Below are 27,566 nucleotides of genomic sequence, written 5' to 3'. Positions count from 1 at the left end.
CAACTATCAAGATAACTTTTTTTGTTCCACTTTTTAGTTATTACTTGCTTGAGCATGAAGAAATTGTACAGAAACAACAGGCATATCATAGCAGAACGAGTATTGCAAATATCCTATAACTGCATGTTAACATTTTTGAAGAAGAAATGACCAATTCAACTCATTAAGCACATATTTTGTTCTAAGCCTTAGGGAAGTGACAAAATTAACATATGTGGTTATAGGAAAACTCCCATAGTATACAATCTAGTAAGAGGATATGGCCTATACCAATATTTGCAATAAAAATAGGATATTATAAACACTTTAGTGATAAAAGAGAAAGTTATATCATATTGAAGTGGGGAATAATCACCATTTGAGGGAATTAGTAAAGGTTTATGACATTTGAACTGGATTTTATATATAAAGGATAAAAGAATATGAAACTTTGAAGGAGATCCCATTCAAAAGAGTAGGCACAAAAGAGTCCTCTCTTCCTTTCAAGTATCATTCTTGCTTCTACTGTTGCAGATTTATTCAGGAAATGGAAAGCCTAGCAGAACAGGAGTTCCTAAAGGACTCTCCTAATTTGTTGTCTCCTTTAATTATAATATGAACTATTATTTTATAATAAAAGTGAGGGAGAGATGCAAAGGAGAGATGCTTTTGGAAAGTCCAAAGTAGAAGTCATTCCCTTTAGTTAAAAGACAAAAAGGAAGATACATAGAAAAGCAATCTTGTAAGTGATATTTGATGTAAAAAAAAAGCTTTAACAAGAGAATATGAGATAAAAAATCTGTGCATGGAGGAGAACCTGAATGAATTAAGATAGGTGGGAAAATGCAAGGAAGAATCAGGGATCAGTTATGAGTCCAGTCTGGTTGGAACAATAACAACAGCAAAAAACATGGAGCAGAACTTGAAAGTCAATGGAGGACAGTATCCAAAAAGGGAGTGAGGGACTTAACAGTCTCAAATGATTCAGCTTAGTTAAAGAGGATAAAAACTGAGAAAGCAACAACAGACTTGGAAAACATTACTAAGTTCCAACTAAGTTTCAGCTAGTGTGCTAAGTGCTAAGGGCATATTGTTGAGTTCTTTCAACTATGACTCTTTGTGGGTCCATTTGGGGGTTTTCTTGGCAAAGCTAGTGGAGTGGTTGCCATTTCCTTCTCCATTTCATTTGAGGAAACAGAAGCAAATAAGGGTTAAGTGACTAGCGCAGGATCACAGAGATAGGAAGGGTCTAAGGCTGAATTTGAATTCAGATGATTTTTTTGATTTCAAGAACTGCACTCTCTCTACTGTGCCCTCTAGCTACTGGATATATAGGCAATAATTAGTCTCAAGGCAAAAAATTTCTCAAGAAATTTATAATCTTATGAAGAAAAAACATATAAACCATTTTTATATATATAAAGAAGATCTATAAAGGATAAATTAGAAGTAATCTCAAAAGAAAGACACTAAAATAAAGAAGATAATTTTTTTAAATAAGGAAATTATGGGAACCATGAGTTTGGAAAGAAGAACTATATCATTTCAGCCTATAGGGAGAAGATAAAACGTTATGTTCAAGGAACAGTAAGGAGTCTGGTGTCACTGAATAATAGAGACTATAGAAGTTAGTCAGGTGTAATAAAAGTGAAAACTAGGAAGAGAATTGAAGAGTCAAGAGAATTGAAAGTCAAACAGATTTTATGTTTAATGACAATAGGGAGCTATTGTGGGGCTTCTGGGTGGAAGAGTAGAGTGGCATAAAATCAGAAAGACGAGCTCAAATATCACCTCAGATACTCACTATGTATATGACCTTAGGCAGGTCATGTAATCTGTTTGCCTCTCAGGCATTTCCTCTGTAAAATAGGGAATAACAACACTTACCTCACTGGGTTATTGTCATGACCAAATAAAATAATAATTGTAGAGTACTTAGTACAGTCTTGGCACAGAATAATTACTATATAAATGTTAACTCTTACTACTACTACTATTACTACTACTACTACTACTACTACTACTACTACTACTACTACTACTGCTGCTGCTGCTGCTGCTGCTGCTGCTGCTACTGTAAGTGGAGTTTCCCAAGTTGGGAGATAACATTATCAATGAAATTTAAGAACATTATGATAGCTAAGTGAAAGATTGACTATAGTGTAGAGATAATTCAGGCAGAGAAATCAATAAGAAGTCTATTGAGCTAGTCAAAGTGTGAATTCAACAGGATGTGGCAATGACAGAAGAGAGAGAATAGGGCATGAAGTTGTGGAGATAGAATCAACAGATTAATAATGGACAAGAATGGAGAATAATACCAAGTTGTGAACCTGGGTGACTGGTAGGATAATGGTATCCTTTACAACAATAGGAAAGTTAGTAAGAGAGGAAGGTTTGGAGATAGAAATAACTATTAAGTTTGATATATGCTGAATTTATGGTGTCTTTGATACATTCCAGTAATAGAGCTCAGTGGATAGAGTGATGGACTTGGAGATAACCAGATACTTTCTAGCTATGTGGTTCCACACAAGTCATCTAACTACCTCAGTTTCATCATCTGCAAAATGATTTAAAGAAGGAAATGAAAAACTGTTCCAGTATCTATGCCAAGAAAACCATAAAAGGGGGTCATGAAGAGTTGGACATGACTAAAAAAATGATTCAACAAAAACAGCAATAGAACTGTTCAAGATATGACTGGAGGAAAAAAAAAAGATGTTAGGGCTAAATAAATAGACCTGAGAACCAAATGCATAAAATTGATAAATAAATTCATGGGAGTTGATGGAATCACCAATAATATAGTATAGAGGGGGAAAAAAGGCAATAGGTGACCTTTAACAGAGTGGTTTTAATATCTGTATGTTTAGACACCAAAAAGGAAGGAATGTGCACTATGGAAAAATGGAAACAAGTATTTTTCCTAAAAGTTTAATTGTGAATAGTAAGATGATAGGCTTAAGGGACTGCATAGTAAAGAAAAATAGGGGATCCCTGAACAACTTCATGGATGGATAAGTGGCAGAATGAATAGAGTGCTGGCCCTGGATAAGGAAGACTCTACTTTCTAAGTTCAAATCTAGCCTCCAACACAAAACAAGGTCAGCTGTGTGACCTTTGGCAACTCACCTAACCCTGTGTGCTTCAGTTCCTTATTTGTAAAATGAGTTGGAGAAGGAAATAGTAGACCACTACAGTATCTTTGCCAAGAAAACTTCATATGAAGTCAAAAAGATTTGGACATAGCTAAAATAACTAAACAACAAGAATAAGTTCAAAGGGAGAATATGAACTGGTAAGGAGTTAGAAGTAAAAGGGCGGGGTAGACAGAGACAGAGATAGACAAGGAGAAGGTAGATAGAGACAGATAGAGAGCCAGAGACAGACAGAGGTATATATAGAGAATTTACAGAGGAAAATACTCCCGAGGAGACAAAAGAGGATACAATCAAGGGCACAAGTGACAAAGTTTTTGTGATAAATAGGAGGAATGTATTCTGTAATACTGGAATCAAGGATGAAAATAGAGGTAGGGCATTGAAAAGATAGGAAAAAGATTGGAACTAATAAATTCAAAAATGAATTGGATTGCCTTGAAGCTTTTTAATTTGCAGTTAGAATAAAATTGCAGTAGACCCATTCAGAATTTTTCTTATTGATTGTTCTATTCCCATCCCCATCATTTTCTTCTATTCTTTTTTTTGCATTTCATTTCATTTTATTTTATTTTTCACCAAGTTACATGCAAAAACAAGTTTCAACATTCACTTTTAATACCTTGGGTTACAAATTCTCTTCTTTCCTCCCATCCCAATTTCACTCATTGAGAAAGCATGTTATTTGATATAGGTTAATAACATGTAGTCATGAAAAACATTACCACAATATTCATGTTGTAAAAGTAAACATAACCCCCCCCAAAGATAAACCTCAAGAAAAACAAATTTTAAAATTTATGCTTCAATTTATATTCAGACAACATCAATTCTGTCGTCTGAATGGACAATATTCTTTACCTCCTTCGGAGATAAACTCCTTCAGAGTTCTCTTGGGTCACATCATTGCTGAGAAAAACTAAGTTATTCACAGCTGATCAACCTAGAACAATGTTGAACATTTGTATATAGTACATTTTCCTTTGCATCTGTTCATTTACAGTTTTTACTGAGCATCTTGTTCATCAATTCTTTTAACAGAAAATGATTTCATCTTAATCACATACCAAATTTTTTAGCTATTCCCCAACTGATGGGAATTCCCTCAGTCTCCAGTTCCTTGGCAACAGAAAAGAATTCCTATAAATATCCTTATACATATTTTCCTTCCTGCTTTTCATCATAGTGGCACTGCTTGACCAAAGGCTAGAGGATAGTTTTATAGCGCTTTCGGCCTAGTTCTAAATTGTTCTACAAAATTGCTGAATGATTTCACAACTCCAACAGTGCATTAATATTTCATTTTCCCTAAATCCCTTCCAATATTTATCATTTTCTTTTCTTTTTAGTGAATCCTATAGGTATAAGGTTGCACCTCAGAATTGTTCCAACCTGTATTTCTCCTAGTGAATTAGAATATTTTAAAAAATGACTTAGTTAACACTGATAACCTCATTTGAAAACTATTCATATCTTTTGATCTTTATCAATTGTAGAATTGTTCTTATTTTTTATAGATTTGACCCAATTCTCTATATTTGTGAAATGAGGTCTTTATCAGAGAAATTTGTTTCAATATTTTCCTCACAGTTATTATTGCTAACTATATTTCTCTCCATCATATTTACCCATGCCCATTTATTCTATTCTCTCTCTTCTTTCACCCTGTCCCTACTCAAAAGTATTTTGTACCTGACTATGCCCTCTCACTATCTTCCCTTCCTTTTTTCAACTACACCCCAGCTTTTTGTCCCATCCCCTCCTCTCCTACTTTCCTCTAAGTTCAAGATATGACTGGAGGAAAAAAAAAGGAAAAAAAAATTGGGTATTTCTATACCCAATTGAATGTGTATGTTTTTCCCTCTGTGAATCAATTCCAAAGAGAGTAAGGCTCACTCACTCTCCCTCTCTTCCACTCCACAGCAAAATCTTTTCCTTTTGCCTCTTTTATGCGAAATAAATTACCCCATTCTATTTCTTTCTTTCTCTTTTTCCCAGCACATTCTTCTCTCACCCATTAACTCCATATTTTCAATAAATTATCCCTTCAAATTCAATTTCTATATGCGCCTTGTCTATATAGGGCTTTTAATTTCTAACTTCCTCTTCCCATGCAGGAATATAAGCAATTCAACATCATTAATTCCCTTATGATTTGCCTTTCCTGTTTAACTTTTTTATGATTCACTTGAGTCCTGTATTTGCTTGAAGATCAAATTTTCTGTTCAGCTCTGGTCATTTTATCAGGAAAGGTTGAAAATACCCTGTTTCATTGGATGCTCATCTTTTTCTCCTGAAAGAATATGTTCAGTTTTGCTGGGTAGTTGATTCATTGTTGTAATCCAAGCTCTTTTACCTAACAGAATAACATATTCCAAGTTCCTTTCATGTAGATCCTTTCATGTAGAAACTGCTAAATCTTGCATTATTTGATGCTGTATCCATGATATTTGAATTGTTTCTTTCTGGCTGCTTACAATATTTTCTCCTTGACTTGAGAGCTCTGAAACTTGGCTATAATATTCCTGACAGTTTTTATTTTTCTATCTATTTCAGGAGGTAATTAGTAGATTCTTTCAATTTCTATTTTATCCTCTGTTTCTACAGGGCAGTTTTTCTTTTCTTAAAGGCTGGTGTTTAGATCCTTTTCTGAGACAAGACTTTCAGGTAAACCCATAATTTTAAAAATGACCTCTCTTGGATCTTTTTTCCAGATAAATTGCTTTACTAATGAGATATTTCACATTTTCTTCTAGTTTTTCATTCCTTTGGTTTTGTTTTATTGTTTCTTGATTTCTTACAGTTGCCAGCTTCCCTTTGTTCCATTCTATAGTTTTTAAAGAATTATTTTCTTCAGTGAGCTTTTGTATCTCCTTTTCCATTTGGCCAATTCTTCTTTGTAAGTTGTTCTTCTCCTTATTGGTTTTTTGGACCTCTTTTTCCATTTGGCCCAGTCGGGTTTTTAAGATGTTATTTCCTTCAGTTTTTTTTTTATTTCTTCATCAAGCTGCTGACTTGATTTTCAAGATTTTCCCATATCACTCTCATTTCTCTTTCCAATTTTGTCTATACTTCTCCTATTTGGTTTCCAAAATCCTTTTGGAACTCTTCTATGGCCTGAGACCAATTCATATTTTTCTTTGAAACTTTGGATGTAGAAGCTTTGACTTTGCTATCTTCTTCTGAGTGTATATTTTGATCTTCCAGATGACCCCAATAACTGTCTATTGTTGGGATTTTTCTTCTGTTGTTTGCTCATTTCCCCAGCCCATGATTTGATTTTAACTCTTTGTTAAGATGGGTATCTGCATCCATTGTAGAGGACACACATGACCCAAGCTTTTGAGAATTTTTGCAGCTATTTTCAGAGATACTTTTAGGAACCTGCAAGTTTTCAATTTGTCCAAGATCTTATAAGAGGTTATGACTACTCTCTTAGCTTATGCATAGCCACATATACTTCTTTCTGCCTTGGAACTGTGAGGAGAGTCCCTGCTGTGCTATGGCAGCAAGCTCTGTTGTGCTTCTACTTCTCTTCCTAGGACTAGAGCTCCAGACTTTAGCCCAGATCTGAGTTTGGACAAAGCAGCAGAGTCCTGCCTCAGGGAAAGCAAGTAGACTCCTGTAATCTGATTCCTTTACCATTTGTGATCTGAGAGCTCTGGAAGCAGCAGAAACTGCTGCTGCTGCTAATTCAGTAGCTCCAAGATCCGTTCTTGCTCTGATGGGGTTGGATATGTCCTGCTGAGGTCTGTGCTGAACTGTGCTCTACCTTCACCAAAGTGTGTCAGATTTTTCCTGCTAACCTTCCAAGTTTTCCCTGGCAATCCTTGGACTGAGAGTTCTGAAAACCACCACTAACCCAGTCATCCCTTGGGCTATTACTGTATTGTGAGGACCTGCTGGCTCCAGTTTGGTCTGGACTGTGGGTCCTTTATAGCCGTGGTACAACAGACCCTTCCCACCAATCCTCCATGTTATCTTGGGCTGGAAAATTGTTTCACTCAGTCTTTTGTGGGTTCTTCCATTCTAGAATTTGTTTAGAGTCATTCTTTCAAAGTATTTGGAGTGTTTTGGGGGAGAGCTTAGGTGAGTTCCTGAATATCTTGGTTCTACCACTCTTTTATTCTTTATCTCAATACTTGTCTACCTTCCTACCCATCTTTGGTTCCATTCTCAGAGAGTATTTTGCTTCTATTTGCCACAATAATTTCACCATTTGTATCCTTGATCCTAACCTCTTCTGTTTTCTCTGGAGGTTTTGCCTCAATAGATCTCTCTCTCTCTCTCTCTCTCTCTCTCTCTCTCTCTCTCTCTCTCTCTCTCTCCCCCCATTCTATTCTTTCTCAACTTGTTAGCTCCCTGTGAATATGTTTAAATATATGTTCTCACATGATGTATAGAAGGAAGCCCCTTGAAGGGTGAAGGGTTAAATTCAGATCTTCCTGTTGTCAAGGTTCAGGAAGAATGAACTTCCTGAATATACTGATCCAATACACAATCCAATACAGAAAACCATGATTTATCAAAGTATGTTCCAGGGCTGGGAGTACTGGGGAACATTCCTAACAAATAGGTCCACACCTGTGGACTTGATCCATCACTGGGTATTTACTTCAAGACACTTGGAGAAAGTGATTGTACTTAGGATTTGAGGGAGTTTTAGCTAAAACTCCCCTAATCATTGAGTTCAGTCTTATAAACCCCGTGCTACTTTTGTGTGACCTCTATAAAGGTCTTACTTGGGTCAGTGGCTTTGGAAATCACCCTCTTTGGAGAGGATACTCTGCTGAAGGGACTTTCACAATCAAAACCCTGGAGTCTGTGTTGTGATTTGACTTCCCCAGTCAGTCATATTTTCAGTCATTGGAGCCTCCTTGGTTGGGTAACTTTTCTTTTATCTCTTACCTTTCCTTTCTTTTACCTATACTGATGTTTTCTTTCATACATGCACATATGTGATTATATATCTTTTGGGTTATAAACATATTATTCTTGAGTTATATTAATCAATAAATTTTCATTTAAATACTTAAGAGAGTGAATGTGTCATTGTAGGACAGATTTGAACTGACCAACTTAAAAGTCTGGGTAACCCTTTCTTTTATACCCCTGTGATGGATTTTTGAGAAGGCATGCGATAAGAGCTATAGATCTTCAGAAACAGGTATAGATCATTTTCAACATATATCCTTGGACCCACACTATGCCTACACCGATGATACTATAGATTCATAAAGAGTGTGGAATTCCCTCATTTTTTAAAATTATATAGCATCACTGGAAAAATACAGGTTTTCCCAAGGTGTGGTTTAGGCAGGAAGTAGATTGAGATGAATGACAGCACATTGAGACATTCCAATACATAATTCAGAGCATGCTCTGCCTTACATTCAATTCTAAATATTAGCTTATTTTCATTGGCAATGAACTGTGATATATGTAATGATGAGTTAATTCAATGGGTGGATGATTTCTATGCCTTAATCTTGGTGACCTGGTCACTTCATCCATGATGTTTTTTTCCTTTGTTGAAATCCAAACCAGTTTCTTTTGACTGACTGTGGATCTCAGCAACTAAGTCACCAACAGCTCAGTGAATCAAATGCTATATAATCTGCAAGCCTGTAGAACTATGGCAAGTTTCGAATTGTTTCTTTTATTTGAAATCCTCCATGACACTGTTAAGCACACTATTAAGGAAACACTTCCCTTGCTAGCTACTAACTTTAGGAAGAATAAAGCAAGATTTTCTGGGTTTAATGAGAGCCTCACATATGTAATGGTATTTATTGCTATTCTCATAGGGTCCTAATTTAGTAATATATTTTTAAATTATATATGTATATTCAAATTGTACCAATTTAGTCAGACTTTAAGGGCTAATGTGAAGGTTTTGTTGTTTATGCCAGAGGATGGATTTTCATAGTAATTAATTAACTTTTAGTGCATATGCAATTATCACAGAGTTAGAAGCTATGACTAATTAGTTTTAGTTCAGTGGGGATGCAATAGACACAGTTAAGAATTGAATTAGGTTAGAAAGTTAAAACTTCATCCCAGCTAAATTACAAATAAGGGAGAAGCAAACAGACCATCAAAAGGTTAAAGTTCCAGAAGTAAAGGAAATAAAGCTGCCTCAGGCATATTAAACTTTTAAGTCTTAGATTAGAGCTTCATGGAAGTACAGAAGGAGTATATAGAAGACTTGATAAATTATTCTCTTCCCTCACTCTCTATGAGATTTTCATGCCAATCTAATAACTATCTTGGATATATAATTTAATTTTAAATATAATTAGCATTTTTATCTCAACTTTTGAAGATTAGACTAATAAATAATCTATAACTATCCCTACTTTAGTGTCAAAATTATTTAAATAAAAATTTAATGAGGCATCTCTTCATTGACTATTGAAATAAAATTTTGAATATAGTGGCAAGAGAATAATGGGAAAGTTGCCACACTTAAAAAAAGGAGATAAATCAAAATAATCTCGCAGTTTACTATATCATAAAGTATTTGAAATAATTTTTAAAGTTAGATTTATCTCTCCTTCTAAATCCCAGAGCAGAACTAGTTAACAAAAATGTAGCAAAAATTTCTACTAATTTAAAGTAAATTAAGCAATAATTAAAAAAAATCCATTTCATAATAGTCAATGAAACATTTCAGGGATAGTGACACTGCAAAATAATGTTGCATTGGCATAAAGCAGGAGGCAAATTTTAATGATGTATAACCAGGGCCTATAAATATAATTGTCCTTGATGCCTTATTAGTTACATAAATCTTTAAAATGAAACAGTGAACTTTAGCTTATGAATTGTGTTCAAAATAGTTTTGATGGTATTTATGTGGATATAATTTTATTTAGAGGAAGCTTGTAACATGATGGATAGAGTGCTAGTCCTGGAATATTTCAGTTCAATTTGGCCTCAGACCCATACTAGCTATTTGATTCTGGGCAAGTCTCTTAATCTGTTTGCCTCAGTTTCCTCAATTGCAAAATGAAAATAATAGCATTTTCCTCACGAGTTATTGGGAAGTTGAAATGAAATGATATTTGTAAAGCACTTAGCATAACACCATATATAGTAGGTTGTATATAAATGCTCATTTCCTCACATATCTAGAACAGTCATAACAACAGGCTAGTATAATGTGTAGAGATTCTCAAAATGTGGTTTTAGGGATCTCAGTGTATCCAGTATTCTCTCATAGAATCCAGAAGAACAAAACTATTTTCATAAAACAATAATATTTCAATTTATGTTGGAGGAAATATAGTTATAACCCACATAAACAAAGCTCTTTGCTTGTCCCTTAATTATTTTCAAAAGTATAAAGGAGTTATGAGACCAAAAATTGTGGGAACTATTGGCATAATGTATATTGCATCTGTCTTCAAGTAATGAAAACTTAGATTCAAACTCTTTTTTACGGGACATATTGGTTATGATTGGACAAGTAAATATAGTTGGACAAGCCATTTAATCTTAATGCTGATAGAAACTAGTAGTTGCAGGATAGGTGCTGATCTCCATTGGTAGAAAGGATTTTTTCACTAGAAATTTCTCTACCAATAATATCACTTTTCCAGTCTCAAAAAATAGAAACATAAGCAAAACAATAACAATTCCTCCTCCAAAATAAAGGGGAAGGAGACATTCTCAATTGAATGATCAGAAGATGATTATGAACCCACCTGAAGGTTTTTCTTCATTGCAGTTAAGAAGATTTGGGTTAGCCTGATACATCAAAAGAAGTTTCACAAGGTTTGTCTGGAATATGAAAAATAACAGATTTGTGAAATAAAGTTATATTTCAAAGTGCATATTTAGCTATCCAATCATCATTGAAATAAAGTCTTAGAACTAAAAAAGAGTTCTCCAATGTTTCTTCACAATGCCACCTAGGGCAATAAAATGATCATTCTTCATTCACAATCTCAGTCTGCCTCCTCAAACCTCATTTGTGGTTTATGAGAATATGCTATGTATTTTTATATGATTTCTTGATGCTTTCATAGATAGTGATAGAATCTCCTCATAAAAATAAACCTTTTAGGATAGTCTTCAAATTTGATTTTTTATTATTTTATCATATTCTTTTAAAGTAAGTTAATTAATAAATATTTTCTTGGAAATGTTGTTCTTTTACAATCTTTTTGATGATCTCTCAATCATCACTTGGATTTCAGGGAATTCATTTTAGTGCAACCATTGGCCACAACCCCCTACTCTTTCCCCTTAGCATTTACAAGGAAGAATTCTAGGCAATTTCCTCCGATTTAAGGCTGGACCAGAAAGTTCCAGGTCAACCATACAAAAATGATAGATTTTTCTTTTTTAGCCATAAGAAAGTTTTTGGTTTTTTACCTTGAGTCATAGCTTGAGATCTATTTGACATATTGCTACTAGTAAAGAACAACTTTTCACAACCATTGGTTAATTAGGATTAAAAACATTACTACTATCACTAAAAGCAGCAACAACAACTCACATTTATTGCATTTGGAGGTTTGCAAAGTACTTTATATATATGGTATGGTTCTTGTCCTTTAATCAAAGAAGACCAAAATGACATCACTATGCTTGAGACAAATTACAGTGTGTCCTACTCTGGCTAATCGAAACAATATGGAATAATCTACCACAGGCTGGGCACAAATTATCCCCCTAAACGCCTGGGATGGGTACTCTAAACTTATGGATGTCACGTTTTCTATGAGCTGCTTCAGTTCTGCCTTCCTCATAGAGTGCGGCACCCTCACTGCTGAGGGCACACCATGCTGGGAGGTCTTGTGCCAGTGTCCCTCATGCTGTACAATCAATTCTAAAGTTTTTCAGTGAGACCTTCACGGTGTCTCAGTATCACTTCTTCTGACCCCCATGTAAGCACTTGCCCTGTGTGAGTTCTCCATAGAATAGTTGTTTTTTTTTTTTTTTGTCAAGTATATGTCTGGCATTCTGACATGTCTAGACCACTGTACTTGTACTCTTTGTAATACTGCTAGGCAAAAAATGCTAGGCAATTTAGCTCCAGAAGAGACCTCAATGTCTAGTATCCTCAGAATCTTCCTAAGACAATTTAAATGGAAGTGGTTCATTTTCCTGACATGGAACTAGTAGACTGTCCAAGTTTCACAGGCAGATAGCAATGAAGTCAGTACAATGGCTCTGTACACCTTCAATTTAGTAGTCAGTCTAATACCTTTTCCCTCCCAAACTTTCTTTCAGAGTTTCCTAAATACTGAGCTAGCTCTGACAACATGAATGTCAACTTGTTATCAAAGAAAACTGGTAAGTGAACTTGTCCACAGTACTCAAAACTCCATTTTCTGTAATCGATGGGTCCAGATATGGATGATGTGATGCTGGCTGATAGAGCACCTGTGTTTTGTTGGTTTTAATTGTTAGACCAAAATTAGCACAAGCAGCAGAGAACTGATCCATACTTTGTGGCATCTCAGCGTTAGAGACTGCATTGAGTGTACAATCACTCACAGACATCAGATTGATGCACCAACACTCCCTCCACTTTCGTGTTTTTTTCTAGCCTTTTCAAGTTGAAAAATTTGTCATCAGTGCAGTAGCTGACTTTGAGGCGATTTTCATCCTTAGTGAAGGCCTTTGATAACATGGTTGAAAACATCATGTTAAAAGTATGGAGCGGGGCAGTTAGGTGGCATAGTGGATAAAGCATCGGCCCTGGAGTCAGGAGTACCTGGGTTCAAATCCAGTCTCAGACACTTAATAATTACCTAGCTGTGTGGCCTTGGGCAAGCCACTTAACCCTGTTGCCTTGCAAAAAACCTAAAAAAAAGTATGGAGCAAGGACACATCCAAATCTCAAGAGCATCATCCATTATACAGGACCCAGGCATGCACACCATTATAAAATTGACCATAATACTGATGAACTTCTCTGGGCAACCAAATTTTGACATAATTTTCCATAAACTCTGTGACTGATGGTATCAAAGATCTTGATCAGATCTACAAATGTTGCATACAGATCTCTGTTCTGTTCCTGGCATTTTGCCGGGAGTTGTCAGGCAGCAAATACCATATCAACTGTTCCTTGACCCTCTCTGAAGCCACACTGGCTCTCAGGGAGGTGACCATCTTTCAGGTGAAGGATAAGCCTATTGAGAAGGACTCTGGCAACAATCTTACCAAGAATGACTAAAAGAGAAATACTCCAGTGATTGTCACAGGACAATCTATTCCCTTTACCTTTAGAGATGGACAATGGAGGCATCCCTGAATTCTTAGTGAATACCTCTTCCTGCCATATAACCTGGAAAATTTCAGTCAATTTTTGGATGATCAATGAACCCCTCACCATGTAGATCTCTGCTGGAATAGAATCAGTATCAGGTGCTTTGCCACTTAAAAGGAGCCTAATGGCTTTCAAAACCTCTTCTTCACTTGGAATTTCAGCTACATCTGAACCTTATTACTAATGAGTAAAGTTAACTTGACATAGTCTTAGAATTTAAATAAAAGAAATACAGTTAACTGACTGTTCAATTTTTTATAGCAAACGTTTTAGGAGTTTTCCAAAACTGAAAAATTGCAAGTTTTATTCCCTTAAGATTTTCATATAACTAATAATGACTGTAATAGTACAACAGCTTAAAGGGTTCAAAATGAGTTGGCTTTAGAAATATCACAAGTAAAAAAAATGAGGGAAAAATCTGAGACTATCTGTGATAACTAAAAAAAATCTGAAGCTAGTTAAGGTTGAAAAAAAGACACAGGGAGTAATGCATCAAAGGGAATCATTGTATGGACAGGAAAGGAATGATAAAAATAACTTAAAGTCAAGAATAAAGTTTGTTAGGGAGATATCAGAATAGTCCTGCCAACAGGATTGATGTCAACTCTTAAATGGTCTTAGGTAGAAAAATGATGAGCTGAAGAAATGGCAAAGGGATAAAAGGAATGAATTTTTTTTAACATTATCATGGACCTTTGAGACCTACACAGCATGATATATGGGCAGCAAAATCAAGATTTTTTTCTATTTTTTAAACTGCAGGAGTCACTTCTTACTAAGACTAAAAATACCCTCCTGAAATTGGCAGTGGTATTATTTCTTTGACAAAGAAGCAGAAGAGTGCAAAAGTGCACGGGTAATTTTAGGAAACTACTATATGAGGGACAAACCACTGTGAAATTTTAAAGTTCTTATTCATATTTTCTCCCAAACACTTTATATCCCTACTCTGCCTTATCTTTATCCAAATAACTTCAAATTTAGTGTGTAAATTTTAAAGGTGACTTGTTTCCTGGATAGGGTTTCTTTTTTCCCCTTTTATTTATTTTTTATTCATTTATTTCCCAATTACACACAAAAATAGTTGTCAGAATTCATCCTTTTGTAAGCTTTTGAGTTACACGTTTTCCCACCACCTTCCCTCTCCTCTTCCCTCCCCATGGCAGCAAATAACTTTATACAGGTTGTACATGTATAATCATTTTTAACATATTTACATATTAGTCATACTGTAAAGGAAGATTTAGAACTAAGGGGAAAATAACCCTGAGAAGGAAAGAAAAAACATAAAAGAAGTTTTAAAATTTGAACACAGTATGCTCTGCTTTGTCTTCAGAATCTATAGTTTCTTCTCCAGATGTGGAGGTCTTCCAGGATTATCCTTGATCACTGAACTGATGAGAGGAGTGCATCAAACATAGTTGATCACCTCACAATGTTGTTCTTACTGTGTACAATTCTGGGTGAAATTATGGAAAATTTCAGTCAATTTTTGGATGATCAATGAATCCCTCACCTTTTAGATCTCTGCCATAATTCTCCTGCATGGCTGTCATTTTTTCTCCATTTTTCTTCTTTCTCTCTTTTATACTTTTAAAAATCTTTTTAAGCTCTTCTAAGGGATCTTTTGGAATTGATATCAGTTCATCAACACCTTAGAGGCTTCATATGCATTAATTTTGTCACTGCTTTTTTCCTCTGTGATTGCATTTTTTTATCATCCCTATCAGAATAAGGATGTCACTGATAAGCACTTTTCATTTTTTTTATTTTGCCTATTGAGCTCTGTTCTTGTGGTATAGAGTGTATTGTCTCAAGTTAGTCTTATTTTTTTCCTGGGGGCCAGGGTTCTGGTCCCTGGCTTTCCACTCTGGCCTCTTCCAGCATTCACTTTGCTCCCTCTGCTAAAGTAGCTCAACCTGGCATCTGCTTCCCAGGTTTGAAACCGTGCTCTCTGAGCTGGGTTTGAAACCCTCACTGCTGGTGGAGCTAGACTGGAACTTTAGCTGCACTATGGTTAAAAATCACTCTCTGGCTTCCCAGCTCTCCCACCTACACTGGGCTATACTCCTCTTTTACCCATGCATCAGACCTTTTCCTGAAGTTCCTCCAAGATATCTCACTGAAAAGTTGTCTCACTGTTTTTTTTTTTTTTTATGGGTTCTTGTTTCTTTAAGATTGGTTTAGAGGCTTCATTGAAAGTTATTTTGGTGGGGCGGCTAGGTGGTGCAGTGAATAGAGCACCAGCCTTGGAGTCTTGATCTCAGACACTTGATGATTAGAGCCGTGTGGCCTTGGGCAAGCCACTTAACCCCATTGCCTTGAAAAATCTAAAAAAAAAGTTATTTTGGGAAAAGTTCCAGGAATTTCCCAGTTTTGTTCCACTATCTTGGCTCTGCCCCAGAAGTCCAGATGGATGGGATTTTTGGAGACTCACCTTTTATTTGTCACTTTTTTTGAACTTATAAAATAAACATTTCCCATGGGATTGAAGAAACTAGGTATATTTGTTTAAATATATTCATATACTATTATTTCCATATAAGAAAATTACTGCTTCCAATTAATTTCTAATTGGAAGTCACTGATACAATCACCAAGACAGATATTCAGGACAGTGCCAATTTTTGTCCTTGCCCACACTGAAGTTGTGTAGATGAGTTATTTCAAACTCATTTTCTCTTCAAATTTTTGAATCAAGAAGATAAAATCCACTTAAGAGGGTCCCTAGCTTAACTTATATTCACTTCCACTATTAATAGAGGAATTCCAGTTCCAGGGGATTAATATTCATAGATATCAATGTTTTATATGCAGTATTTTTCTCTAAAAGGAATTAAAAATAGTATGAAAGTTAATTAAGTTGAAATGTAATTCACACAGAGCCCCAATTATGTGCTTCATTGTGATTTTGAATAATGCAACCCTATTTAATTTTTATTAGAACTTCATAGTACTAATGTCTTAAAGTACATTATTTTTGTAAAGAAAAAATAATAATAAAGACTTTGACTTAATTTTCAGGGTATGTACTAAAAAAATAGACAATCCGATGAACATTCGGTTTCAAAGTATAATGTTATTCTGATCTATATGGTATGCCATTTAAATTATTTATACAAGAACATAAAGTATTTCTGTTTTACACCAATTGAAAACATATGGTATATTATGATAGTATCCTAGGAAATGCAGTTTTTAATAAGACATATATATATATAATATATATATTATATACCTATGGATATGTATAAGTAAACACCCATGTGTATTATGTATATATGCATGTGTATATTTCTATGTGCATTTCTATGTACATATAATATTTATTCCCTGTTCCTAAGGCACTCACAGTCTAATATGGAATTAGACATTAAAACAGGTAAATATATTAAACAGAGTATATGGTTACCTGAAATAGAACGTTGTCTTAAGACCTATGAGGCCTGATGGGGGAGGTACTGGGGCATGGCTGAGCAAATCAAGAAAGGCTTCCTGAAAGAATTGGCGATTGAAATTAGCTTTAAAAGAGAAGTCATAGTTCAGAATATGAAAGTGGGAGGGAACTGAGTTCTTGATATAGGAAAAGCTTGAGCAAAATAGAGAGGTAAAAGAGTTCAGTATATATATGCTTTGCAGATAAAGAGTGCTGCAATTTGATTGGGCATGGAGTTTAATGGAAGGAAATACCCTATCATTGTTGGAGTATTATGGCATTCGTTATCTACAATAAAGATAAAGAGCAGAACTAAGAGGAGAGTGGAATTTTAAAGACTGAGAGCATGATTAATCCCCAAGAGAATGAAGTCTAAATTGGGATGGAGAAAGAAGTCCTTGGAGTTGAGAAAATTTGGAAATTCTGTGGAAAATTTATTAGAATAATGATCAAATTTCAGAAGTAGGAGGACTAAATTAAAGGATTAGAACAGATATTCTTTAACTACATCCTAAGTCATAACTATGTCCCAAGAAATTATATTTTTTGCCTTTGTGTATAGTTTAAAACCACTGTACTAATTTCTTTATTCCTCTCTGAGAAGAATCTATGATTTCTTATAATTAGTTGCCATTTCTTTACTTTCCAACTTTATAATAAGAATCAATATAGATAGAGTATAATAAATTCTTCAAGCAACAATCAAAATACTTTTTCCAAGTCATCATCTGTCCATATCACTTTCTTCCTTGAAATCTTCATTGGTTCTCCATTTCATGAAGTTCATAAGCCCTGGTTCTAGAAATCTAAATTTAAAATATAAATATATATATATATATATATATATATATATATATATATATATATATATATTATTTCCTATTTATCCCCTTCAAAATTCTATATTCCAACTAAACACAGTATTTCTCTAAACCAGCTCAGTTCCTGACTCTGAACTTTTCCAAATCAGTCCCAGAAGTCTTCTTATGATGGAGATAACTCCATACTTGCTGCAGTATCTGTCTCCTATGTGTTCCTAAGGGGAATCCCATTTAAGGAAATTCCCCTGCCAGTCATGCTCACTTCTGACCAGTTTGGCATATGACTGACCTGACTTTTTCAGCTAATCTAAACAAAAGTATCTTGCTTTTCCTTCTTTTCAGTTCATTTTTATGTGTTGTCTTCCCAAATTAGAAAGTAAGGTCCTACCAGGATTTATGTTTTACTGACATAACTATTTTTTAATTATTTATTTAAGGCAACAGGATTGAGTGACTTGCTCATGTTCACACAGCTTGGCAATTATTAAGTGTCTAGATTTGAACTCAGGTCCTTCTGACTTGAGGACTGGTGCTCTATCCACTGTGCCACTTAGCTGCGGCATTGACATAACTTTCAAAGATCTAGCATCATACCTAAAAAATACATCAAACAGAATTACTCAAGAGTAATTCTTCAGTGTTTTAAGAATTTGTCAATTCATTAAATAATTGAATTTATTTGAAATTCATTTGTGTTGAATTTTAACTGTCTCAAAGATACTGTTTTATTGATAGCGCATTCCCCAAGTCCTTTTAATTACACTTCCATAAATAGGCAATGTGGTAATATTGTTCTGAATAACATTGTTTAGCAAAAATATCCTTAATATAAGTTTACAACACTATAAATCAATGGAACACTCTAGCTGTGTTATCACTACAATAGGAAGTACCCACATATAACATTGTTCCTATGGAATTAATTACCTCATTATAAAATCATTTCACTTGATATTATTTTTGCAGAATGAATTCAAGAATCTAGATTAGGAAAGCATGTCAAAACTAACCAAGATTTGTAACAATATTTCAAGGGGAAAAATATGTTGAAAATTTCACATAGTCATTCAAGGACTACAGTTACTTCATATCATAGTCATGGCAACAAAAATAGAAACTCTCTTACTTTCTGATTTTATAATAAGATATAGATATATAAAGCACATCCCTCCCAGACAATAAATACCCATCCATCAATCCTTCCAAGTTAATGGGGTGTGTTTTCTATGTCCTAAGGAGGAGCATTTGGCAATGCAGCATGTTATAATGCTAACATGGAACCAGGGCTCACATCCTGACTCTGTGATTTACTAACTGTGTAACTATGACCATGTCATTTCTCCTTTCATTTATCCCAGGTTGAAAGATCGCGGAGTTGGATTAGATGACTTCAGAGGATCTTTCTAACTTAAAATCTGAGGTCCTTGTGAATTAAAAATTTCAATGATAAGAAGACAGTAGAACAAGTCAGGGCATGTAATGGAAAAGCAGAGTAGGAAGGGTGATTAGAGATCATAGGAGTGAAGAAAATGGTATGAATTAAAGAGGGTAGTGGGGGTAGCAGCAAAATATAGTTTTCCTTTTCTTTATTTTTCTCCTTCCTCTTCTCTTCTGATTGTTGGTAAGGAATAGAGAGGAGAAACAGAGCCTGAAGGTGATTTTCTTCCAACTGATTTTATACATTTCTCCTCCTTTAGTATACTAAGAAGGAGCAGAAATAGGCTAAGTTTTAGAGATGATAATATCTTCATTTACAAATTTTCTTCATTTCTCTTTCTCCCAAAGCTGGTCCCTCACTGCACACCCAATCAATCCCAATATTATTCTTGTTGTTGTCTTTGCTTTCAAAAAGGGATCAATAACATTGGATTGAGGCAGAGTTACAATCTTCAGTCTCACTCTCTTTTCCAGAGTCATTGAAGTTCACTGGCAAGGCAAGTCAAGATGACTGGTGATAGTCTGGGATGCAGTGGATGACCTTTGTGTCTTCAATGCCTAACCAAGTTCTTAGTGCTCCACAGTGTCTGATTCAGCTTTCTTCATAGTCACTGGAGCTAAGTATTCTCATCCACCCTTTCTTCTGTGGGAAGTCTTCAAATACTTTGGAATGACATTCTCCTAATTCATCAATGGTTTTAATTCTCAGTTACCATCAACTTGATTTAGCCCATCTGCCAAGATGTGGTAGCAAGGTGACCACTGGGCATTCTATAGTTTCATAGAGTCACAGGTGAGAGTGGGGTGATAGGTGGATAATAGAGAGATAAGTAGTCCTGAAAGGAAATTGGCAAGCCCTCTCCCTAGAGCTGCTAGTCCTCCCTGAACACCCCATCTCAGCATTACTACCTAGTATTAAGTCTGCAGAAGTAAAGGAGAAAAAGATAATTATCCCTCAGGTTGAGATAGTTATGAAATCCAGATATACATGGACCACAGACTTCTGTGTTATAACTATACAATATGTATGGAAAAACTTGACAGAGAAGATAGAGTTAGGGGAATGGTGATAAACATTACTAAAATTTCTCTTTGATGTCTAAAGTCTCAAAGTAACTTATCTTGTTCTTTTTATACAAATGCATGCCATTATATTTTGCTCTTTTTTTTGTTTTGGGAATCAGAGAACCAATTTTTCTTTCCTCCTGGTTTTCTACTTTTATAATCCAAAGAATCAAAGGAGGAAATTTAGAGCCTAGGCTTCAAAGCAAAGAGAGGAGGAAATTCATAGCACATAGTATCCATAGTACCTACTTCCTAATACTTGTAGGAGGAAGGACTTCTAGTGTTTAAATAATGTTTTAGCATTTGCAAAGTGCTTTGCAAATATTATTTCATTTGATATTTATAACTTCCCTACAATGTAGGTGCTATTGTTTCCATTTTAAAGATGAGGAAATTCCTGAGATAAACAGAAGTTAAGTGACTTGCAGAGTCACAAAATTTGAAAGTGTCTAAGACCAGAATTAAATTTGAACCTTACTGACTTTTTAAATGTTGGTTGAATTGAATTGATTAATTTTACCATCCTCACACATTGGACTCTTCCACAGTACTGACTTGGAATTGTTTTACTTCTACTTCATAGAGTGTTTATATGTAACTAATTAAAATAGAATTTGGAATGATTTTTCAACATTTTTTAATAATACAGCTCCTTCCTCCAAGAAGTTACAAAATTAAGGCAGATAGATTGAAAAGGAATGGTGATGTACATTCTAACTTGAGGAAATTTTATTTTAGATTCTGCTGACTATATTGACAGTAAAAGTAACAAAACTGCAAAATAAAAAAAAATCAGATAAGAGAAAAAACAGAAATAAATGTCATCCTGTTCTCTGGAGAATACAGTGTAGAATGTTCTATTGCTATGTTTCAAAATGACAGAAGATTAAGGGAAAATAATATAAGATGGTAAAAGGAAATAATGCCTTAGGAAAATAAATTAAATTATTTAAAGATTCCATCATAGCAAAATCATATAACATAATCACATTTTGCATATGGAGAATTATTCTCTGATAAAAAGGATAAAATAGATTTTTAAAATCTGCAGAAAAAATCAATGTACTCTCCATTTTTGGAAGAGGTAAAATAATGTAACCATGTGAATCCTGAAAATCATGTTTTCCCTGAAGACTATACAACCCCAAAGTTATATTTATTTAACTATTTAAAGAATTTAAAAAAATCGATTTGATCTTCAAATCTCACAGTTGCTATTTAATTAATAGTGTTTCATATTTTCATAGTGTTTACATAAACCATTTCATTTGGATCCACATAACCATGATGCAAGGTGTAAATAATGACATCCTAATTTTATGACTATAGAAACTACACCACAGAGTATATAAATGTCGTGCCTAAGATTGTGAAAGAATATAGTAGGTGGTAGAGATGGGAATACAATTCATATTTTCTAACTCTCAATTTAGCAATACATTGCTTCATAATGTATGGAACACACACACACACATAGAGATAGAGAGACAGAGACAGAGACAGACAGAGACAGAGAGATCTAAGTATTGCTAATAAATGAGTTGGTGTGATTTACTATAACAAACATTGAAAGTTCTTCTATGAATACCTTGTGTAACATTTGGTGAGTTACTTTGACTCTGGGATCACCTCAACCTCACTCAATTCCATGAACCTGAATGGTTCATTTCTTAAGATCTTCAAAGATAGCCTGTATTGCCATTTGATAGAGATGTTTAGAGGGCAACCCTTTTCACATATGGGTTGAACTAAATGATGTATGAAACACTGTAAATGATTCTGGGATGCTTGGAAAGATTTTACACTTTTGGTTGTTGCTGTTTACACCAGTCTGTTTCTGTACATAACTTCTGAGAATAAAATTCCTTTTATGAATGCCTTTTAATAATATTCTACAGTGTATAATATTAGAAAATTCCTCAGAGTCATTTTGGGGTTAAATAAAATGCAGGGTAAAATAGTCATTATGTGATGTAATTAAGTCCATGTCTTCCTCATTTTGAAACTAGACCATTAGTATGCACACTATGCTACCTCTTGTTCTATCCATAACATTCATTATATACAGGATATTAAATATTTTTGTAGAAATAAATCATAATCTTAAAACAAAAACTGTGCTAAAGCTGTATAATCATTTATACATTGAATATAATTTCTTATTTTCCTTAAAATTATGAGACTATAAAATGCATAGATGTATATAAGTATAATAAATATATAGATGCATATAAACAGATGAAAAATGTTTTAAAGATTTAAAAAATTGCCCAATACTTTCATGAATAACTTTTAATAATACACATAAATTTAGAAAATGAAAAAGGATTAAATAATAGTAATAAATATCTTTATTGATTAGAAGTTGATGATGAAGGAAAATATATATTTCATAGACATACTTTGTTGAACTTTAAAATTCATTGAAAGAAATGAACTACTTCTTGGGCAACTAGGTGGCACAGTGAAGAGAGTGTTAGACCTCAAGTCATTAAGACTCATTTTCATTTGTTCAAACCTGACCTCAGACATTTACTTGCTGGCAAAGTCACTTTATACCATTTACTTCAGTTTCAAAAGCTAGAGAACAAAATGGCAAACCATTCCAGGATTTTTGCCAAGAAAGCCTAATAGGATCTCAAAGAATCAGAAATGACAGAAAAAGAATTAAGGATTCTTAATTTTTATTTGGGTTCTGTTTGGAAGTATATCAAAGTCCAATAATAATGTTTTTAAATTCATTAAATAAGATTTATCGGCTCAATTGAGAAGGAAATAAATCACATTAAAATATAGTAACCAAAATAAATATATTTTTAAAATTTGCCAACCACAGTTTAAAGTTTTCTGCTCTATATTACATAAATTTAGTGCAACTTTGCAAAAATTTCTCTTTCTTGCCTCCCTGCTAGTCTTCCTCCTCAAATATTAGTTAGTAAGGAGATATTGTCACTGCTATTAAAATGAAATTCCCTGAGTGGGAGGTTAATTTTTATTTATTTTTGAATTACCAATATTTAGTTCAATGCTTGACTTTGAATCAAAGTTTGATAAATGCCTTATAATTAATAACATTTTAAAGTTATAACTCTGAAAAGTTTGTTGCTGAATTTATGAGAAGAGAAAACAGAAAAAATGCAAATCAACTGATAGCTCCAATCTTATGTACAAAGATAGAAATGAATTAGGACATATAAAACCACCACTGTGAATGTCATGCTCTTTGAACTATAGACAGTGTGTTGCAGTCAGTTCTAATAGGCTCAAGAGAGTTGATTGTAATTTTCACTGTAAGCATTTACCTCTAGAATATCAGCAAACAGTACAAATCAGGGCTTGATTTATTGTTTTGTTGATTGCCTACATTTGATGAAGAAAATGTTAATAATGTAGATTAATCTTAGAAACTGGCATGTACGTATTTTTTGAAAAATTGTTATTAAATATTTACCAGTTTACTACTGATTACATGTTATGCACAATATAGAAATGAAGAAGAGTTAAATCTTCTTCCAAAATTATTTTATTATCCTCTAGTATAATATTTATTGTAATGCTGCAAATATTAATACAAATCATCATATTCTAGGTAAGAGGAAAATTTCTGTTTATTATATAACTCATAAAAGAGTTATAAGTTACAAATAACAAATTTATTGCTCATATGATTTATTTAGATTACATTTTCCTCCCAAGAACAGCAAAATAAGTATTTTTTCCTTCTTAAAAAATGTATATGTATAAAGGAAAATGACAGATTTTTAGAACTCTGTCCTGTAAGCAAAATTAATCAATTCTATTCAAAATCATGAATTAACTTATCGATAAAATTAATTTCATTTGGGAGCCATTTGTCTTAAAAATATCTTCTATGCGCAGGCCTCTAAATATACACATATATTTGTCTTTATAAAAAATATTTATAAAATATTTTCCCAAAGACACATTACCACAAATCACCAAGAAATACCTTTAAATTTAATATTCATGTAGCTTCATAAACAGAGTAAATGAAACCTCTAAACCAAAAAGTCCCAAATTGGATATGTAATTATTTAGTTATGCTATAAGACAAAATAGTTTATATGTTCAGCAAAGTATTTCTTAACATCCAATGAAATTTGCTTAGCAAAATAATTGAGAAGTGATTTATTTATAGTCCTTTGTTAATATATCATTTCAAGTCATATTCATCTCTTTTAATCAAAGATATATATTGTCTTGTGTTAATTAAATATTGTAGCCTTGGGGTTATATTTTTATGTGGCTATTACAAGAACACCTTTTATTCCTTCCCATTATTAGTATGAGAGAATACAATAACTCTATTTCATTTGAATTTGTACATTTTATTTTTCCATGAAAGAAAAAATAATAAAAGGACACATTTAAAATAATACAACTTTTAAACATTGTTCTAAAGGAAAGAATGATTTTTTACAAAAGAATTCCATGTGATAATTCAAATCAAAACAACAATCTATACCCTGACAAAGTGAATTTGAGGAGAAATTTTATTGTTAATAAAGTCTTCTTTAGCTTTAGGTTACTAACTGGGTATTTCTAGATGCCAAGTTTTACACATACTTGCACATACACACACACATACACACACAAACACACCACAGAGTTTATGCATTATGTATATATTTTTGTTGGTGTTGATGATTTTGTTCAGTCAAGTCTTACTCTTCCTGAACCCATTTGGGGTTTCTTGGCAAAGATACAGGAATGGTCTGACATTTCCTTCTCTAGATCATTTTACAGATAAGGAAACAAAGGAAAACAGGGTTAAGCAACTTGTCCAGCTACTAAGTGTCTGAGGCATAATTTGAACTCCTGAAGATATATTCCTGGTTCCAAGCCCAGTGCTTTATCTGCTGTGCCACATGGCTGTCTGCATGATGCATAGATATGTATGAAGCTGTATGTATGTATATATGCATGTGTATTTTGTATGCACACACTCACAGATGCAAACACATATCCCTTGGGAGGAAATTTTAATCTAAATCAATCAGAGCCTATGAGTCTCCGAAAAGAAATCTCAAAAACTGTAAAATTATTGGTCTATGATGACTTTTATTGATCAGGAAAAAAAATTTCCTTTGGTGAATTTTGGGGTTTACTATTTATTATTTATGTATTTATTATTTGGGGTTGGAATTTATTATTGTGTGTTCTCTTTCTATTGATACAGCCCATAGCCCTTCTGCATCTTCTTATCCTGTGTAGTTCCTGTCTATATTTTCCTATAAACAGACAATCTAGATGATATTTCCAAAGTATTGTGGCTCTTCCTATGGATTCCTTAATATGTTAAATTCACTTATATGCCACTGGACCTTCCAACTCTTTTCCCTTATTTTTATTACATGATCATTGACCTTGTTTCCAGTAATATAAATATTTGATATCACTTATACATTTTAATGTCATTTCCCTTCTATTAGCTGAGGAAAAACTATATTAATGTCTACCATGAGTATTCTATTGCCCCTAGGTTTCTTTTACATCTTTTAGGAGAGAGAATGTCCCGTAATTCTCAGTGATAAAACATCAGCAAAAGCCTGTTGCTGTTAATTAAACTGACTTTCAGACTGAGATGTGTGACATTTCCCAAATGCAATCTAGAACAGCACCTTTCTGCCACTCTCTTCTGGTCTGATCTCACTATCAAGTCAAGAGCTTGTCCAAAGTATAAGCGAAGTAACTTGTTCAACTGTCTATCATAATCTAAACAATGTATTTTTCATCCACTTTGTTTTCCAATATAGATGGTTATATTATTCTCTTTTGATTACTATAGCTGTCATTAATAAAGTTTTATATTTTTTCTAAGGTTTAAGACATCCTCGAGGACTTCTGGCTAAGATGGCAGAGAGGACAGGCATAGTTCTAAAGTCTCATGATCTTTCCCCATCTATCATATGAAACAAACCTCTTAACAGAAACCTGACCCACAAAACCCAGAAAGAAAAGCCAAGAGAAAGAACATTTACCTCAGGATTTATCTCCCTCAGCAGCATTGGATAAATTCGCGTGGGTGAGTCTGGGCCCAGAGGGTGGATCAACCCCATATCATCCAGATTAGCAGCTGAATAGGAGCCCAGGAGTCTGAGGGGCCTGAGAGCCAGAACTGCTAGATCAGCTGTGGGGCTAGATGATGGGGGTTGAGTCAACTAGGGAGAAGAGGCTCACTGATCCTCTGGAGCATGCCAACAGGGCTAGGGGGAGAGTTCTGGTGCAGGTAGCTGCGGACACACCATCTTTGGGCTCCTCTGGTCTGAGGAACTCTGAGTCCACGCCTCCATAGCAGCTGAGGCCTCTTCCTAGAAAAAACAATAGCAGACTACTTCTGCCTCAGGCACAGTTGTATGAGCAGAAGAACCAGCCCAGCTGACAATAGGGAAAGTAATGACCTCAAGCCAGGGTAAAGCCCACCATTGACTGAAGGTAAAAGGATTCATTAATTTCAACCCCTCCCTTCAAGCTAAAGGAGAAGGCCTCAATCAAGGTCACAGACACTCCAGAGAAAGCAACCAGCACCTCCTACTGGCCAGTCAGAGAAATTGCACTCAGTGAGTAAAGCCTCTAATGATCCCAAGCCCCTGTGAACCCGCCCTTCACCAACTCAAGGTCTTAACAAAAGAAGGGTCAGTGGAAAAGTGGATTCATAGAAAAATTCTTGGAAGGGAAAGACCATAACTCAGAGAAACCTAGAACCTCTGAGGAGAATATGATCTGGTCTTCAGCACAGAAAGACTTCCTTGAAGAAATAAGGAAGGAGTTTAAAAATCAACTGGAAAATTTGGAAGAGACAATTAATACCTTGCAACAAGAAAACAAATCCTTAGAAAATACAGTTGGACAAATGCAAAATGAAAATAATTCTCTCAAAATCTCAATTGGTCAAATGGAAAGCTCTTTCAAAAGTAGAATTGACCAATTGGAAAAGGAGTTGCAAAAGGTTAATGAAGAAAACTGCTCTCTAAAAAAAGAATGGAGTCTACAGAAATTAATGACTCCATGAGACAGTAAGAGCCAGTTAAACAAAAATAAAAAAATAGAAGAAACAGAAGAAAATGTAAAATACTTCATCAGCAAAACCACTGACCTTGTGAATAGGTCGAGAAGGGACAACCTGAAAATTATTGGACTTCCTGAAAACATTAAAGACAGAGAAAAAAAAGCCTGCATTTAATATTACAGGATCTAGTGATGGAAAACTGCCCTGATATCATAGAACCAGAGGGCAAAGTAGTTATTGAAAGAATACATCGAACCCCTCCAGAAAAAGGTCCTAAAATGAAAACACCAAGGAATGTTGTGGTCAAATTCCAGAACTATCAGATAAAAGAGAAAATCCTGCAAGCAGC

General features: G+C 34.3%; 1 protein-coding gene across 1 annotated transcript in view; it reads right to left on the bottom strand.

Moving 5' to 3' along the window:
• Nucleotides 1-27,566, bottom strand: part of MYO16 (myosin XVI) — an 851,952-nt gene that overhangs the window by 540,891 nt on the left and 283,495 nt on the right. Inside the window, exon 8 of the mRNA XM_074192022.1 lies at nucleotides 10,850-10,925. Within this exon, the coding sequence (XP_074048123.1) occupies nucleotides 10,850-10,925 (76 nt within the window). The remainder of the gene's footprint in view (nucleotides 1-10,849; nucleotides 10,926-27,566) is intronic.

This window comes from Macrotis lagotis, chromosome 6, assembly GCF_037893015.1.
Source record: "Macrotis lagotis isolate mMagLag1 chromosome 6, bilby.v1.9.chrom.fasta, whole genome shotgun sequence".
Classification (NCBI taxonomy): Eukaryota; Metazoa; Chordata; class Mammalia; order Peramelemorphia; family Peramelidae; genus Macrotis; species Macrotis lagotis.
This window is presented reverse-complemented; position numbering and strand designations above follow the sequence as displayed.